This window comes from Symphalangus syndactylus, chromosome 10 (genome assembly GCF_028878055.3).
Source record: "Symphalangus syndactylus isolate Jambi chromosome 10, NHGRI_mSymSyn1-v2.1_pri, whole genome shotgun sequence".
Lineage (NCBI taxonomy): Eukaryota > Metazoa > Chordata > Mammalia > Primates > Hylobatidae > Symphalangus > Symphalangus syndactylus.
Genome location: NC_072432.2, coordinates 102,144,469 through 102,163,767, shown reverse-complemented (window position 1 = coordinate 102,163,767; position 19,299 = coordinate 102,144,469). Strand labels below are relative to the sequence as shown.

General features: G+C 37.3%; 1 protein-coding gene across 7 annotated transcripts in view; it reads right to left on the bottom strand.

The window, feature by feature from the left end:
• Positions 1-19,299, bottom strand: part of STAG1 (STAG1 cohesin complex component) — a 424,583-nt gene that overhangs the window by 155,645 nt on the left and 249,639 nt on the right. For 5 of the 7 annotated variants that reach the window (XM_055295321.2, XM_055295325.2, XM_055295324.2 and 2 more), the window contains 2 exons: positions 18,815-18,888; positions 891-1,018 (listed from right to left, as the gene is read on the bottom strand). In XM_055295321.2, coding sequence (XP_055151296.1) covers positions 891-1,018; positions 18,815-18,888 — 202 coding nt within the window. The remainder of the gene's footprint in view (positions 1-890; positions 1,019-18,814; positions 18,889-19,299) is intronic. The other 2 variants (XM_055295322.2, XM_063611315.1) reach the window with 1 other exon arrangement.

Genomic DNA, 19,299 nt, shown 5'->3' with positions numbered 1-19,299 from the left:
AGTAATTGTAATAGGCAGTAACTGAAGGGCTGCCCATAGGTTATCTACGGAACTGGCTCAATGAATATGGTATTCCAGGAGGCAAGATAGGTGGAAAGCAAACAAAAGTATTATGTAATATATGTAATGAAAGGATCAACAATGGATGAGCAAAAGGCTGGGGACAGCTGTTCTCTGTAAAGTCACCACAGGAACTTAACAATTAAATAAGGCAGTATTCATGAAAAATACTTCAGAAAACTGTAAAATAACTTATAATGGGAATGAAAATTCCAGTTGCTTTTATGATAACTGCTCTACTTTGGGGCTCCAATATATTCTAATATTATTTCTATTACAGTACCTAAACGCCACACCTGGCCAAATTCCAATAACTTATCACTCCTACCCATGGTTATTCTAAGGATTACTTATGCAGGATTACTTATATGAGGGATTCCTTTTAAAGTCAGAAGGCAGAATTAGATTTTTAGATCAAATATTCTAAAATCCAACAAATCTATTCAAGTCTGATAAAGCACTCTACTATGATATGGTCCTAGAAAATTAAAAAAAAAAAGCTTAGTTTTTGTATATTAAGAAAAAAGAAATCTCCTTTGATTCTGAATTAGAAAAAGACTATAGCGATTTTCTTTCTCTGAAAACTTTATATATACCAGGTTGTCAAACTTGGTTCAAGACAATATTGCAACTAAACAAGATAGGGTCTTCACCTGTGGGCAAATGCTTCCAGTTTCATCACAATCATCAAGTAAATAGTTATTCAGCTGCATCATCTTAAAATTTCCACATGATTACAACTCCTGAAAAATCAACTACTGTCATTTTGATTCCTAGCATTTTAGTATTGAGACAAAAATAACTTCCATCAAAGCTTATAACAGAGTAACTTGCCCTGTCATGAAGAGTCCAGCCAACATATTTTAGGTAACTGTCATTTAGGAAGGCATCACTATACATTTTCATCCATACTCCAATTTCTTCAATACAAATGGCTCTAATCTCAGCAATAGCATCACTAGAGAGAAAAAAAAGACAATCTCGAATTAACACACAAAGCTGGAATGCATTCATAGTCGCTTTCCATAAGCAATGAATATTTCTAATGCTGTTTGTATATATTTGCATTCTGAATGGCCTCCAACTTAAGTATCTTCTGTTTTTCATGTTTTCTATAAAATAAACACTACTAATACCAAACTGGAAAAAAAAAAGCTTCTATTAAACTATTTTGACCCAATTACTCTATTTTCACTGGGCTAGACAATGACATTTGGAGCTTTCTGAGAGCCTCACAACTATTACAGAGCCAAGAAACATGTTAAACTTTCTAAGAAAATCAGAGTCACAACATCCAATGTTTCTGAAAAGAACTGCTAATCTTTTTTTTTTTTTTAATTATTATTAAATGGAGTCTCGCTCTGTGGCCCATGCTGGAGTGCAGTGGCATGATTTCAGTTCACTGCAACCTCTGCCTCCAGGTTCAAGTGATTCTCCTGCCTCAGCCTCCCAAGTAGCTGGGACTACAGGTGCAAGCCACCACACCTGGGTAATTTTTGTATTTTTAGTAGAGATGGAGTTTCATCATATTGGTCAGGGTGGTCTTGAACTCCTGACCTCAAGTGATCCACCCACCTCGGCCTCCCAAAGTGCTCGGATTACACGTGTGAGCCACTGCGACCGGCCAGAACTGGGAATCTTTATAAGCTAGCACACATGTAATGAATTAAAAGAAAAAGCCCACTTTATTCAAGGCACAGGTCTTTCATCTGTAATAATTTATTTTTTAGGCTGAGACACAAGGAAGAATAATCCACCTCCAGTGACAATGGTAACCATCCTGGTGACAATACTGTGAAGTCATGGCAGAACAACCCCAAAAGTCAGAATTCTGGCTCATTGCCTAGATGGCTTTTCACCTCACCATAAGTAAGCATCCAATATAACCCTCCTGGGATGACTTTCCTACTATACAATCTGTGAATTGTAAACAAATACAAGGTTAACACTTTTATAATCTTTTATAACAAGGTTATTAGCCTTAGCTTTAAGAAAAACATATTAATATCATAAATCCTAATTTTCTTTTGTAGATCAATCTTCAAGGTTTCTGATTTACTATTAACAAATGTTAAAATTTTAAGTAATTTTTTTTTTATTATTATACTTTAGGTTTTAGGGTGCATGTGCACAATGTGCAGGTTTGTTACATATGTATCCATGTGCCATGTTGATTTCCTGCACCCATTAACTCGTCATTTAGCATTAGGTATATCTCCTAATGCTATCCCTCCCCCCTCCCCCAACCCCACAACAGTCCCCGGAGTGTGATGTTCCCCTTCCTGTGTCCATGAGTTCTCATTGTTCAATTCCCACCTATGAGTGAGAACATGCGGTGTTTGGTTTTTTGTCCTTGTGATAGTTTACTGAGAATGATGTTTTCCAGTTTCATCCATGTCCCTACAAAGGACATGAACTCATCATTTTTTATGGCTACACAGTATTCCATGGTGTATATGTGCCACATTTTCTTAATCCAGTCTATCGTTGTTGGACATTTGGGTTGGTTCCAACTCTTTGCTATTGTGAATAGTGCCGCAATAAACATACGTGTGCATGTGTCTTTATAGCAGCATGATTTATAGTGTTTGGGTATATACCCAGTAATGGGATGGCTGGGTCAAATGGTATTTCTAGTTCTAGATCCCTGAGGAATCGCCACACTGACTTCCACAATGGTTGAACTAGTTTACAGTCCCACCAACAGTGTAAAAGTGTTCCTATTTCTCCACATCCTCTCCAGCACCTGTTGTTTCCTGATTTTTTAATGATGGCCATTCTAACTGGTGTGAGATGGTATCTCACTGTGGTTTTGATTTGCATTTCTCTGATGGCCAGTGATGATGAGCATTTTTTCATGTGTTTCTTGGCTGCATAAATGTCTTCTTTTGAGAAGTGGCTGTTCATATCCTTCACCCACTTTTTGATGGGGTTGTTTGTTTCTTTCTTGTAAATTTGTTTGAGTTCATTGTAGATTCTGGATATTAGCCCTTTGTCAGATGAATAGGTTGCAAAAATTTTCTCCCATTCTGTAGGTTGCCTGTTCACTCTGATGGTAGTTTCTTTTGCTGTGCAGAAGCTCTTTAGTTTAATTAGATCCCATTTGTCAATTTTGGCTTTTGTTGCCATTGCTTTTGGTGTTTTAGACATGAAGTCCTTGCCCACGCCTATTATCCAATTTACAAAAGGCAATAATCTATCATTTTAGCTAAAATTTTAATGATAATTAAGGCATTTTTCTTAGTTTCTCTTTGGTGACAAAATTCCTTGCCCTAATAAGTCTGAATTCTCTCTAGGCTCCTGTAATTGTTTAAGGATGAAATAGGGAAAACATTCTCTTCCCAAGCCATACTGCCAATTACAACCTCTAGTTTTCTTACATTTTTTGATAGTATCTTTTTCTCATGGAGAGGCTGTATAACATAGTGGCTAAAAGTACAGGCTCTGGAGGAAGACATCCTGAGTTCAAATCTTGGTTCTGCTATTTACTAGCTGTGTGACCTTGGGTAATTCCCCTTTTTCTTATGTTTCCTCATCTCTAAAATAGTGGTAATAATATCACCTAGCTCACAGTTACTATGAGAATAAAATCACTTAATACAAATGAAAGACTTAGAATTGTACCTGGCATCCATTAATCCTTCCATTAAATGTTGGCTGTTAAAATCTTTCATTTGTTTCATCAATCTAGACATTTATAATGAATGCAGTGTAAAAAGTAGCTCTACTGGCCAGACGCAGTGGCTCATGCCTGTAATTCCAGCACTTTGGGAGGCTGAGGTGGGCAGATCATGAGGTCAGGAGATCGAGAACATCCTGGCTAACATGGTAAAACACCATCTCTACTAAAAATACAAAAAATTAGCCAGGTGTGGTGGCGGGCGCCTGTAGTCCCAGCTACTAGGGAGGCTGAGGCAAGAGAATCGTTTGAACCCGGGAGGTGTAGGTTGCAGTAAGCCGAGATCATGCCACTGCACTCCAGCCTGGGTGACAGAGTGAGACTCTGTCTTAAAAAAAAAGAAAAGAAAAAGACAAAAGTAGCTCTACTATTAACTGTGAGGTGTTCCTAGACCTACGTAATACTAAACACGCATGGGACAAGAATATTTCTTTTTTCAGACAAAAAATTTCAGACATAAAACAAGGTATGGGGACAATACAATGAATAACTGCATATATCCACTGCTCAGCTAAGAAATATAATACAGTTAAAAATTCCTATACACCTCCGATACATCTCCCTTCCCAAGAGAAAATAACAGTCCTTGATTCAGTGAATATCAATTCCATCTCTGTTTAATGTCATATGTATTGTTTTACATAAATATTATCCTGTAGCCCTCCTTCTCCAACTTGCTTTTTTCACAAATCATATTTTGCAATTTATGCATACTGGTTTATAAAGCTCTGATGTTTTAATTTTAGCCAGTGTCCACTGTTCCTTTCTATAAACAATTATAAATTACATATTCTCTCATAAATGAAAATTTGTTTCCAAGGTTTTGCTTTTACTAACAATGAGTCCATGAATATTCTTGTATGTTTCTCCCTGTGCAGATATGTGGGAGTTTCCCTAGAGCAGTGTTTTTAAAATACTGCATCGGGACCCATTAGCACATTATAAAATTGATTCAGTGAGTGGCAACAAATACATAAAAGTATATAGGACAGAAAATACCAAAATGCTCCACATGTAGTATGCAAGTAAGTATTCTTTCTTGAAGCTACTGTATACCTAATGTAGGACATAGTCAACAATATCTGTGAGACACTGTTTTGATACCTACAAGTGAAATTATTGGGTTAGAAGCAATGCACATTTTTCTTCAACTTTATTAGATATTTAATAATATTATTTAATATAATTATTTATAATATTTAATGCACATTAAATATAATTTTTGTGCTATAATATTTAATGCACATATATTTATTGCACACTAAATATAATTTTTGTGCTATAATATTTAATGCACATTTGTCAACTTTATTAGATATTTAAAAATGTATAAATCAGTGTTTCACATCCTTGCCTGACATTTGGTATTATCCCACTATTTAAAAATTTCCATCGCTGAGCTACAGCTTTGTATACTTTGTTTTCTACTGGGATGTCCCAATAAAAACAAGCTAACAGTAGCAAAAATAAAACTCCCCTCAAAATCCAAAACACAACTACAAAATATATCTATAAAAACAACCAAATCATATCATTTTAGCTCTTTCAGTCCCACCAAGTAGTATCTCTGTCGAGGATCCATTACATTTTTCCTCTGCTATACTACCCTTGTAAGAGTCAATTCTATAAAAACCAGGCTAAGTTTTATTACACAATTTCATGGAAGCAGGCTGAGGACAAAGTCAATAGGTACAGCATGCTGATTAAAACTTAGTGACTACTGAGTATGGTAACTGCACATATACACAGTGAGATCATTTTTCCATCTAACTCTTTCATCTAACTCTTAGAGTTAGGTTAATTCTTAGAATTACCACTAATACTGAGATTATGAATGGCTGTTTGCAACAGGCTAGAGAACATTCAGTCTTAACCTTTACGTCTTCAGTAGGGAAATCCTATTCAAAACATTTTTTACACTCATCTCTACATCTATGCCTAATTTCTAATGTCTTTGCTGTTTCACCGACTAGACCACTTGAACAGCTTATGTTCTCAGAACACAGGTTCTCTGTATGCAATGCAGATTTTTTTTTTTATTTCTTCAAAAAAAAAAAAAAAAAGCAGATACAAGCGTAGAACTTGCAGGTTTGTTACACAGGTATACATGTGCCATGGTGGTTTGCTGCACCTATTGACCTGTCCTCTTAAGTTCCCTCCCTCACCCCTCAACTCCCAACAGGCACTGGTGTGTGCTGTTCCCCTCTGTGTGTCCATATGTTCTCAGTGTTCAGCTTCCACTTATGAGTGAAAACATACGGTGTTTGGTTTTCTGCTCCTGTGTTAGTTTGCTGAGGATAATGGCTTCCAGCTTCATCCATGTCCTTGGAAAGGACATAATCTCACTTCTTTTTACGGCTGCATGGTATTCCATGGAGTATATGTACCACATTTGCTTTATCTAGTCTATCATTGATGGGCATTTGGGTTGGTTTCACATTGCCCGTATTTTCATACCATGTGTTTTCTAGGAATCCTAGTCCTTGTCTACTTCAGATGCCAGTCCAATCCTTCCCATCTTAACTTTAAAAATGTAAATATCCTTTTCTAGACTTGCAATTTGACCATGTGTGGCCAGAGGGCCTATTCTGTAGCTATAAAAACTCCCTGGATAACTTGTCTCCTCTTTGGGTTCCAGCGCTCCAATCCACTTTGACTGCTGACACCACCCTGATAGATCATAATACATAACATATACGTGTGAATAATCACAGACTAGACAGTAAAATTACAACTCATGTGGTAGCTTTGAAAGATGTCCACAAATTCTTTGCTCCTTTCATTCCCCTTTTCTTGAGTGTGGGTATACTACGTAAAGTATCTCTGATGAATATAATGTGGTAGAAATGAGGAATTCTGCCTCCCGAGGCTAAGTGACTGTTTTGTTCTCTCTGTGATCACTCTCTCTGGGGGAAGCCACCGGCTATGTCTTGATGACATTCAACGTGCTCTATGGAAAGCTCCATGTGATGAGTAACTAGAGCTTTCTGCCATCAGCCATGTAAGTAAGCCATTGTGGAAGCAGAACCTACAACCCCAGCCAAGTCCTCAGATGACTTGGAAGATGCTTTGATTGTAATCTTATAAGAGATCTAAGCTAGAACCAGCTAGCTGAGTTACTCCCAAATTCCTGACCCATAGAAATTATGAGACAAATTTTTTTTGTCTGTTTTTTGAGACGGAGTCTCATTCTGTCGCTCAGGCTGGAGTGCAGTGGCATGATCTCGGCTCACTGCAACCTCCACCTCCTGGGTTCAAGTGATTCTCCTGCCTCAGCCTCCCGAGTAGCTGGGACTATAGGCACGTGCCACTGCATCCGGCCAATTTTTGTAGTTTTAGTAGAGATAGGGTTTTGCCATGCTAGCCAGGCTGGTCTCGAACTCCTGACCTCAGGTGATGCACCCACCTTGGCATCCCAAAGGGCTGGGATTACAGGCGTGAGCCACTGCCCCCAGCCTGAGATAAATGTTTGACACCACTAAGTTTGGGAGTAATTTGTTACACGGCAAAAGATAATTAAAATTATCAGTTTCCTTATTATAAAAGACCCTTACAAATATAATAATAACCAATCATCTTATACAATTAGTTCTTTAGTCCAAATAGCTCAAGTGCATCAGCACCTACATGTTTGTGGTTATCCCTATGCCTATAATACCCTGAATTCTACTCTGATTACCTACACTGATTATTCTTTCAAGCTCCAGTGAAGTCTCAGTTCTTCTGTGATTCCTATTATTATTAGCTATTTGCTTTCTTGCTCTCCAGGAACTAATATTCAAGGAGATGCAGTATAAAATAAAAGTGCAGTGTAAGTCTAAATATCCCTGATTTGATTACAACATATCTTTTGATATAAACATATTTCCTCACACATAAGTCCTCCAATTTTTATGTTTTCATATTAAATTTATTTTTGAACAACTAATCTCTATTTCCAACAGCCTTACCCCATTTAAGAAAGATGTCTAGCTGAGGCATTTGGGAGCATCCAAAGCAAAGAGTAATGCAGGGGGGCAAAAAATAGTAAGACAAGAGGAAAGGAATAAAGACAATCATAAGACAGACTAATTTTTACCACATCCTAGCATTCAGGCCTTGAAATTAAAAACTAAACATGAAGGCTTTACTTGGAAACTCAAAGAAAGAAAAGGAACTAGAAAAGAATAATTCAGGTGCAATTCTATTAATCCTTTGTGGTAACTCTATTTTACAGCGTAAAAGAATGATCATGTTTGCTTCTATGAAAAACTTATCTAATTATTGATCATTACAACGTATCCTTTTGGGGAGAACGTAACCCTTTAATATGGTATCTGGACCTAAGTTTTCATTGGATTATTTTCTCAGCAGATGGAAGTTTAATTATTTTCTGCTTATAACAAAATGAAGTTGAACTCCAGTGAATTTTAATTAAATGTTTCTTGTACTACCCTTAGGGATGCCTTTCCAGTAAGGATGCAGACTAAATTAAAATGAGTACAATACAAATTTCAAAAACCATGCTTAGCTAATATGGATGTTTTGACACTCACAATTATTGCTCATGTACAAGGAATCTCATGAGAGCTCCAGAGGGAGAAATAATTATGAATGGCCAAAAAAGGCACTCTCTCTAAATTGCAGCACCCAGTGAATTCAGGTCTCAACCAATTTTATCACTAAGATTAGGCTGGGAGGAAAAAAAAAAATCACATTTTCCAAAATAGAATAATTATAGAGAATTTTTTGGTATGAAATAGCATAGAGAGAAAGAAATAGCTGAAAGAATTACACAAAGTCATAATGTATCCTTTATTAGACTAAGAACTTGAGAATAGAGACCCTAACTTACAATAAGATGATTAAAATAAATACTACCTTAGTGAGTGCTGAAAGTTAGTAAAGAGTGTTACAGAGAACACAGAAGCACGTAAAATGGAGATGAGAGAAGGTGGTCAAGGAAAGCTTTTGAAAGGTAGTAATGTGTAAGAGTAAACCTGAAGAGTTGAAACTGTCTTGTTTACAAATTAAATACAAATATTTCATTTATTATTTCAGGCTTACTAGAGTTATTTAATTTTAGTTTTAATTTAATTTTTTAGAGACAGAATCTTACTCCGTCGCCCAGGCTGGAGTGCAGTGGCACAATCTTGGCTCACTGCAACCTCCACCTCCCCGGTTCAAGCGATTCTCCTGCCTCAGCCTTCTGAGTAGCTGGGATTACAGGCACGGACCATCACACCCTTTTTTTTTTTTGTATTGTTAGTAGAGACAGGGTTTCGCCATGTTGGCTAGGCTGGTCTCGAACTCCCGACCTCAAGTGATCCTCCCAAAGTGCTGAGATTACAGGTGTGAGCTACCGCACCTGATTGCTAGAGTTATTTTAGATGTATTGAAATGTGGCAAGTTTATAAAACTATTTTTCATCTCATTTTTGTTGCTATTAATAAGTAAAAACAGTGGCATAATACACAGAAAGGTACTGCAACACTAACAGTCTCATACAGAGAAGGTGATATGGCTGTTACCCTGCATTACGACTTAATATTTTACTATTAACAGAATTTTAGGCTTTAGTAAGATTAAAAATCAAATGTCAAAGATACATTAGCTTTCAAAGAAAAATATCCTCTAAATAATATTTACATTTTAACTAGCAACCTGACCCCCACATTAGATCAAAGATGAAATATTAGGAAGAAGATTAAAATAATGGAATAACAGTTTGTTCAGAATAAATCCTATTATGGTATTGTGTAAGAACAGCTCCAAAAACATGATTCTGAACGGTTTCATTGTAATATAGAACGATGAAAAGACTCAACTAGTCTTAAAGACATCTGTTTTTCATCTTCTCAAAAGTACTTAAATCTGTCCTCTAAGTAAGTCTGTCCTTATGGCCTAATGACTTTGTTATGCTTTTACCATTACTGAAATAACAATCTTTCTGGTTGCTTTTACAACTTTGTCTTCATCTTTGATTTTTCATTTTCACTATGGTATGTCTAGATGTAGAATATATTTCCTAACCTACTCAGCACTCATTAAGTTTTTTTAATCTGAAGTTTCCGTTTAACTAATTTTATAAAATTGTACTCACTAGTACTACTTCTCTCTAATACATTTCTATGTATCTATTTTTTTTAGACATGGGGTCTTGCTCTGTGTTCAGGCTGGAGTGCAGTGGCTTGATCATAGTTCACTGCACCCTGGAACTCCTGGGCTCAAGCAGTCTTACTATCTCATCCTCCTGTGTAGCTGGGACTACAGGTGCACATTACCATGACCAAGGGCTTCTCTCTTTTTCTGCAACTTCTTTTTAAAGGACCGATGAAGTGTCTGACACTACCCTTCCCATATCAGAAAGGTCCGTCCATATCTTTTTATCCCTTTATTACTGTGATCTGGGTAAATTCCTCAGTATTACATTCCAATTCACTAACTGTCTCCTCAACATTCTAAAGTATATCCTGTTCATTAAATATGAATTTGTGTTTTTTACATTCAGTATTTTGTGTTTTTACATCCCCTGGTTCTTATTATTTGCCATTTATTTGTGGAAGAAACTGATCATTTGGTCTGAGGTACAGTTTTCCAAATTCTAGACTTAAGCAATACCACAAGGATTCAGTTAGAAAACACATTCTTCTGGTCTCCATACTTACTGTAAATGATTACTTAGATCTAGCAGCATATAGATTAAAATCCAATTTGTTGGCTGGGTGCAGTGGCTCACACTTGTAATCCCAGCACCTTGGGAGCCTGAGGCAGGAAGATCACCTGAGGTCAGGAGTTCAAGACTGGCCAGGCCAACATGGTGAAATCCTGTCTCTATTAAAAATACAAAATTAGCTGAGGATGGTGGCGCACACCTGTAATCCCAGCTACTCAGGAGGCTGAGGCAGGAGAATCACCTGAACCCAGGAGGCGGGGGCTGCAATCAGCCCAAGATCACGCTGCTGCACTACAGCCTGGGAGACAGAGCAAGACTGTCTCAAAAACAAAACAAAAGAAAAAACAAAAAAATCAAATTTGTTTGAAGTGGATGGTGGTAAGTGGGACACAAAGTGGTAACTTAAAGTGGTATCTCTGCACAGTATGTGCAGTAATATCTCCTATTAATCAATAATGCAGACTAAGTGATACTTATGGAAATTAATGATTAGTATCCATGGCATGCTGATCACTTTTGCCAAGTAGGTCACATCCTCAACTACACTTGTATTCTAGTTTTGAATAGTTCAGTCAGGCTGTGACAGATCCAATACTAGTTTATGCAAGGTCTGATTAAATAAAATGCAAATCAACAGTGTAACAGTAAGAAATTAAATAACTGTTGTTTCTACAAGGATAATAGGTTGAAAGCTTTCTCGAGACTCAACAAAGGTGAGTCATTAAATACTGGTGTTACAGACTGACAGAAAATCATAAAAATATGGATTCTGAATTCAAGACTGCATGACGGAGCCAAGATGGACAGAATTTATGCTCTCACTTGAAAAAAGTAAATGAAAACAAAAACCAAATTGCACAAAATGACTTTTAGATGTTGGATTATCAGTCAGAGCAGAATGGTAATCTCTGAGAGGGGATAACACAAGGTGAGCCCTAAGACTGCCCCCAGATATATACATGCCATTTAACAGTTTAAGCAGGGTAAAATTTACCTTACAAGGGACACAAAATGAAGTCCTTCAAACTGAAAGGAAATAACACAATACAATAACTAAATTCCACAGGAAAAAATGAAGAATGTCAAAAATGTTAACAAGAAAGTAAATTAGAAGACCGTTAAGTGTATTTTCTCCTCTTAATTTTGTTAAGAGATGACTGAACACTCTGAAAATAATGCTGTACAGGTGGGTTAAGTAACTAATGTAGACAAAATATATATGACAATAATAGCACAAAGGAAGGACAAGAAAATGAAGCTAAGCTAGAGCAGTGCTTTGTGGAAAATTTAGAGCTTATAAGGGGAGTTGAGAAAGGAAGAAGGATATAAAATGAATAATTTTAGTTTTCACCTTAAGAAACAATTAGGCCAGGCATGATAGTTCACGCCTAATCACAGCACTTTGGGAGGCTGAGGCTGGTAGATGGTTTGAGCCCAGGAATTTGAGACCAGCCTGGGCAACATGGTGAAACCTCGTCTCTACTAAAAATACAAAAAATTAACCAGGTATGGTAGTGTGTGCCTCTAGTCCCGGCTACGCAGGAGGCTGAGGTGGGAAGATCACCTGAGCCCAAGATGTTGCGGCTGAAGTGAGCTGTGATTGTGCCATTGCACTCCCACCTGGGCAACAGAGTAAAACCCTGTCTCAAAAAAACCAAACCAAAAAGATTAGCAAAGGATGGCTCACACCTGTAATCCCATCACTTTGGGAGGCTGAGGCAGGTGGATCACTTGAATCCAGGAGTTCAAAACAAGCCTGGACAACATGGCCAAACCCTGACTCTACAAAAATAACAAAAATTGGCCAGGCATAGTGATGTGTGCTTGTAGTCCCAACTACTCAGGAGGCTGAGGCGGGAGTACTGCTTGAGCCCAGGAGGTCAAGGCTGCAGTGAGCAATGATCATGACACTGCACTCCAGCTTGGACAACAGAGCGAGATCCTGTCTCCAAAAAAACAAACAAAAAAGCAAATTAAAACCAAAGCAACCAGACAGAAACAAATAATAAATATGGAAACATAAATCAAGGAAATAAAAAATAGAGAAAGCCAACAAAATTATAAGTCCATTATTATTTGAAAAGATCAACAAAACTGAAACTTACAGTGAGACTGAGAAAGACAAAAGACAAGACACAAATCACACGAGAATAAATAAGGGGGCTGATAACCCCCCCAAAATTAAAATGACTACAAAATATTATGAATAACATTATGCCATTAAATTTACAATTTGCATGAAATAGACATATTGCCTGAGAAATACAAATTACCAAATCTGACTCAAAAACAACAAAAAATCTGGCAGTGTGCAGGGCGCAGCAGCTCACACCTGTAATCCTAGTACTTTGGGAGGCCGAGGCAGAAGGACTGCTTGACGTCAAGAGTTCTAACCATTCTGGGCAAAATAAGAAGAAGCCCTAGTTTCTAGAAAAAGTAAAAAATTGGCCAGGTGTGGTGGAGCTTGCCTGCAGTCCTAGCTACTTGGGAGCTGAGGCAGGACTGCTTGAGCCCAGGACTTTGAGGTTCTAGGGAGTTGTGATTGCACCACTGCACTCTAGCCAGGGTGACAGAGAGAGACCCTGTCTCAAGAAAATAAATTAATAAAAAACAAAACAAAATTTAAAAAAATTCAGGATATGTAAAGTAAATTGAATCAGTAATTAAAAATCTTTACACAAAGAAAAGCCTGGGATTAAAGGGCTTCTCTGCTGAATTCTACCAAACATAGAAATATCACCAATCCTTCATAAATTCTTTCAGAAAACAGAGCAGGAAGAATGGTTCCCAGTGTATTCTATAAGGCTAGTATTGACACTGTTACTCCTTATGAAAGTAAATGCACAAATCCTTAACAAAATACTAGCAAACTGAATCCAGTAGCATATAAAAAGGATTGTATACCATGACCATGTGGAATTTCTCCCAGAATGCAAGGTTGGTATAATATCTGAAAATCAATGAACACAATATACTATATTAATAAAAGAAAAAACCTGCATGACCACCTCATTCAAAACAGAAAAAATAAAGAAATATATCAATCCATCATGACAAAAACACCCAACAAATCAGGCTAGAAGTAAATTCCTCATCCTACTAAAGGGTATCTACACAAAACTTACAGTTAATAACATCGTGCCTAATTTCAGAGTCTAATTGTTTCCCCCTTAAGATAAGGAATAAATTCAATATTGTTAAGAGGTTAATTCTCTCCAAATTGGTTTACAAAGTCATTACAATCCCTATGATTTCAGAAGCTTTTGTTCAAAAATTGACAAGCTGACCCTAAGATTTATATAGAAATGCAAAGAATCTCTACTAGTCAAAAAATTTTTGAAAAAGAAGAATAAAGTAAGACACCTTACACTACCTAATTTTAAAAGCTCCTCTAAAGCATACCCAGTGCAGGTGGTATCAATGTACGGATAGACAGAAAACCCAAAAATAAAACCTTGTGTTTATGGTCAATTCATCTTCAAGAGAGATGGCAGGGTAATTCAACTGGGGAAGGATACTTTGTCATTAAATGGTGCTGGGAAAACTGAAAATCTGTATGCAAAAAGTAGACTTCTGCCCTTATATCACATCATGTATAAAAACTGAATTAAAAATTCAATTTTAAAGGTTCATATGCCTTAACAGAAGAGACAAAATGATTAAACTTCTAAAATAAAACACAGAAGAAATCTTAGGGGTTAGGCAATGTTCACAGATACCAAAAGCATGACCACAGAAGAAAAACTCATAAACTGGGCCAAATTGAAAACATTTGCTCCGTAAAGGTCACCATTAAGAAAATGAAAAAAAGCTATACATCTGTTAATGAACTTATATCAAGAATATCAGCCGGGTGTGGTGGCATGAATGGCACGGTGGCTCATGTCTGTAATCCCAGCACTTTGGGAGGCCGAGGTGGGTGGATCACTTGAGGTCAGGAGCTCAAGACCAGCCTGACCAACATGGTGAAACTCCACCTCTATTAAAAATACAAAATTAGGGCCGGGCGCAGTGGCTCACACCTATAATTCCAGCACTTTGGGAGGCCGAGGCGGGTGGCTCTTGAGGTCAAGAGATCGAGACCATCCTGGATAACACGGTGAAACCCCATCTCTACTAAAAATACAAAAAAATTAGCAGGGCGTGGTGGCAGGCGCCTGTAGTCCCAGTTACTCGGGAGGCTGAGGCAGGAGAATGACGTGAATCTGGGAGGCAGAGCTTGTAGTGAGCAGAGACCATGCACCACTGCACTCCAGCCTGGGTGACAGAGCGAGACTCCGTCTCAAAAAAAAAAAAAAAAAAAAAAAAAATTGGCTGGGCGTGGTAGTGCACGCCTGTAATCCCAGCTACTTGGGAGGCTGAGGCAGGAGAACCACTTGGATCCGGGACGCAGAGGTTGCAGTGAGCTGAGATTGTACCACTGCACTCCAGCCTGGGCAACAAGAGGGAGACTCCGTCTCAAAAAACAAACAAACAAACAAAAAACCCAAAAACACCACAGAAAGTACTCCTATAAAACCCTTCTTAATAATTGTTAGAGTAAACAGACAGAAAATCAGTAAGGAGACAGAAGATTAGAACAACACTATTAACCAATTTGACCTAACTGGTATAAGATACTAGCCAACAAAAGCAGAATATACCTTATTTTCTTGAGGAAATGAAACATTCACCAAGATAGAGTTTACTGTGGGTCTCATACAAATCTCAATAAATTTAGAAGCATTCAAATCATACAAACTATGTTCTTTGACTACAATGAAATTAAATTAGAAATCAATAGCAGAAAGATAACTAGAAAATCCTCAAATATCTGCACGCTAAATGCCATGCTTCAAAATAATCCATGGGTAAAACAAAAAAATCAAAAAGGAAACTAGACAGTATTTTGAACTAAATAAAAATGCAATATATCCAAATTTAGGACACATAGCTAAAGCAGTGCTTTAAAAAAATTATAGGAGTAATTCCCTTATTAAAAAAAAAGTGTCAAATCAATGATCTCAAATTCTACCTTGAGAAAGAAAGAACAGCTGAAGAAGTGAAACCCAAAGTAAGCAGATGAAAGGAAATAAAGGACAGAATCAATGAAATAGAAAACAAAAATAATAGAAAAATTCAATATAAAATAAGATAAAATGGCTCCACATACACTGAACAATGAAAAGAGAAAGGCGGGAAGGAAGCAGGGGGAAAAGGAGTGGGAGAGAGAGAGAGATGTTAAATTACCAATATTATGACCAACTTCATGCTGATAGTTTTTAAATATAACTCAACCACCAAGATGAACATATCAATTTCTTATAAGACATAAACTACCAAAGGTTACTCAGGAACAACAGATAACCTCAACAGCCCTATATCTACTGGAGAAAATTCGTACTTAAAAACCTTCCTGCAAAGAAAATTCTAGGCTCCCGTGGTAGAACTCTTATCTGAAGAAGAAATAATACCAATTCTATCAAACTCATCGAGAAAATTAAAGAAGAGAGAATACACTGTAACTCAACCTACAAGGCCAGCATTACCCTAACAAAGGTAGACAGTGATATTCATTAAAATAAAGTTAGAGATATTTATCCCTCTTGAACACAGATGCAGAAATTCTTAGAAAAACTCAGAAAATCACATCCAACCATATACAGATGACAACATATCATGATAACGTGGGCTTTACTCTATGCGTTCATGTTAACATCTGAACATAAACAAACTCACCACATTAAGTCTTTAAAAAATAAAACACACTGATCTCAATAGATGCAGAAAGATGTAAAAAATCCAAGATATATTCCTAATAAAAACTCTTATTAAACTAGGAATAAAAAGAAACTTCCGGTAGGGCGCGATCGCTCACGCCTGTAATCTCAGCACTTTGGGAGGCCGAGGCAGGTGGATCACGAGGTCAGGAGATCGAGACCATCCTGGCTAACACGGTGAAACCCTGTCTCTAGTAAAAAAAATAAATAAATAAATACAAAAAATTAGCTGGGCGTGGTGGCAGGCACCTGTAGTCCCAGCTACTTGGGAGGCTGAGGCAGGAGAATGGCGTGAACCTGGGAGGCAGAGCTTGCAGTGAGCTGAGATCACGCCACTGCACTCTAGCCTGGGCAACAGAGCGAGACTCTATCTCAAAAAAAAAAAAAAAACTTCCTCAATCTGATAAGGGGCATCTATGAAAATATTACAGCTAGGCCGGGCGTCATAGCTCACGACTATAATCCCAGCACTTTGGGAGGCCAAGGCAGGCAGATCACTTGAGGTCAGGAGTTCGATACCAGCCTGACCAACAGGGAGAAACTCCGTCTCTACTAAAAATACAAAACTAGCCGGGTGTGGCGGAGCATGCCTGTAATCCCAGCTACTCGGAAGGCTGAGGCAGGTCAATCACCTGAACCCGGGAGGCGGAGGTTGCAGTGAGCCGACACTGCGCCAGTGCACTACAGCCTGGGCAACAAGAGCAAAACTCCATCTTAAAAAAAAAAAAAAAAAAACATTATATATATATATATACACACACACACATTACAGCTAGCAACACATTCAATGATAAAAAAAAACTCTGATTTTGTTCAGAGAAAGAAGCGAGATCCCCCCACACACACAAAAAAAACCCAGATATGTTGTATAATTCCATTTCTATAAAATTCTAGAAAATGTAAATAATCAGCACATCAATGCTTGCTTGAGGATGATGGAAAGGTAGAACGACAGGAAGAGAGGTAGAAAGGAGTTACAAAGTGCCATGAGAAAACTTGGCACTTGAATTTCTTAAGGATGATGGAGAGATTCATTATCTCGCTTGTGGTGGTGGTTTTATAGGTGTATATATGTCAAAACTCATCAAATTATGCACTTAAATGTGGTTTGTTTATATGAATTATACCTCCATAAAGTTGCAGTAAAAAAAAAAAAAAACAAAGACTGCATGGCAGGTATATGGAAATCCTTGTTCTTTTTAAAACAAATATTATCAATAACATGTTATACATGCAGTATATGCAAGAAAGCGGACATAAAACTCCAATCAGACAATCCACACTCAACATAAAAGCCCTGGACCTATTTCAAAAGAACATTTTATTCTTTTGGTTAAAATGTTTAAGTTCCATTAAAATAAATTATCAAACAGATACACACACACACACACACACCACTTGCCACTTGGTATACACGGGGGATTGCTTCTCGGACTGCTCACATATAGCAAAATCCATGCATACTCAAGTACCACAGCTGTCTCTGAGTAGTCTGCATATTCAATAAGTCAGACCTCCACATAAACAGGTTTCATATCCCAGAAATACTGTATTTTCAATCCGTGTTTAGTTAGAAACAAATGGTTTACAGGCAATTCTTGCAGTTCAAACCCATGTTGTTTAAAGGTCAGCTGTGTATGTGTGTATTTCTTTGTTTTGTTTTAGACAGGGTCTTGTTTTGTCACCCAGACTGGAGTGCAGTGGCGCAGTCAAGGCTCACTGCAGCCTTGACCCTCTGGTTCAGGCAATCCTTCCACCTCAGCCTCCCGAGTAGCTGGGACTACAAGTGCACGCTACCACACCGGGCTGATGTTTAAATTTTCTGTAGAGACGCAGTCTTTAACTCCTGGCCTCAAGTGATCCTCCCACCTTAGCCTTCCAAAGTGTTAGGATTACAGGGATGAGCAACCAAATCCCACCGCTCTATATTAATTAGCCAAATATACTCTCAAATGGGTCTGAAAACAGTGCTTCTATTTATTATCTTTATCTACTTACACACATCACATCAACAGAAGGTAACAAGTATATGTATATGATTCATTCATTCAATGTAAAATATGCTCTTTTACAATGTAGTTAGTGTTTTTAAGGTTCCTGGGCTTCACAAAATAAAATCATTTGCAATGGAGGATGACAAAAATATTTTGCTAACAGCTTTTATTTCAATGTGTTTATCTGAAAGGAAACAAGAATGAAGATATAGTTGTTGCATTAACTGTGGGGGTGCCCTTCTCTGTCCTCTTTTCGCCCAACTTCACACAGGTTTTTTTTTTTTTTTAATTATTAATTTGCCCATGGAACAAAATGAGTACCACAGAGCAAGAAGTAGGGCATTTAATTTTTTAAATGTGAAAACAAGAATATCTCATTAAAGCTACATTAGTTTATGATCCTATTAATTAATATTCCATCAGTATAAATCCAAGTACTACTTCCAACAGCATATGTTCTGAATTTGGAAGAGTATAACAGTGGTAGTGGCAGCAGTCATACAATTTCTTCTATAGTTGTAGTGTTACATTGACAGCCATAGTTGTTTTCCACAAAACAAAACACAAATCATAATTAGTGAGTTTTACAGTTAGCCTAGGCCACAAAAAAAAAAATCAATAACTGTTTAAGTGAAAAGCCTTCAAAATTATTTTTAAAATCTCTTACCGGTATCTATGAACAAATATACCCTTAAAAATAGAGTTCATCATATTTTCGATTTCATCCTGATTTTCTTGTAGCTGAAATGAAAAAATATATATAAATTGAAATACTGATCATTTTATTTGGAAGGAACAGCTCCAATTGTTTTTAATTCCTGGTTATTCTCATTCTGGGTAGTTTTCAATCCTTTTCTCACTTGTAGTACAAACGCGTGAAATTACCAGTATATTTCCACTACTCCTTTACGTTTATATCATATTGGTTTCAGAACTTTTCACCGTCTCTCTCTAGACACAAACTTCACAATGACAAACAAGGAGTGGTGGTATAGCTAAGTGTGGTCAGATTCCTATCTCCGAAATATCATCTGCCTTAGGAACAGAACTCTTCTGTCCAAATCAGGTCCCTGGGTTAGGTTTTGCCTTTCTTGGTTAAAGGAACATTCCCAATTAACATATTTGCTGTTGTAAAAGTAACTTCCTACTCCA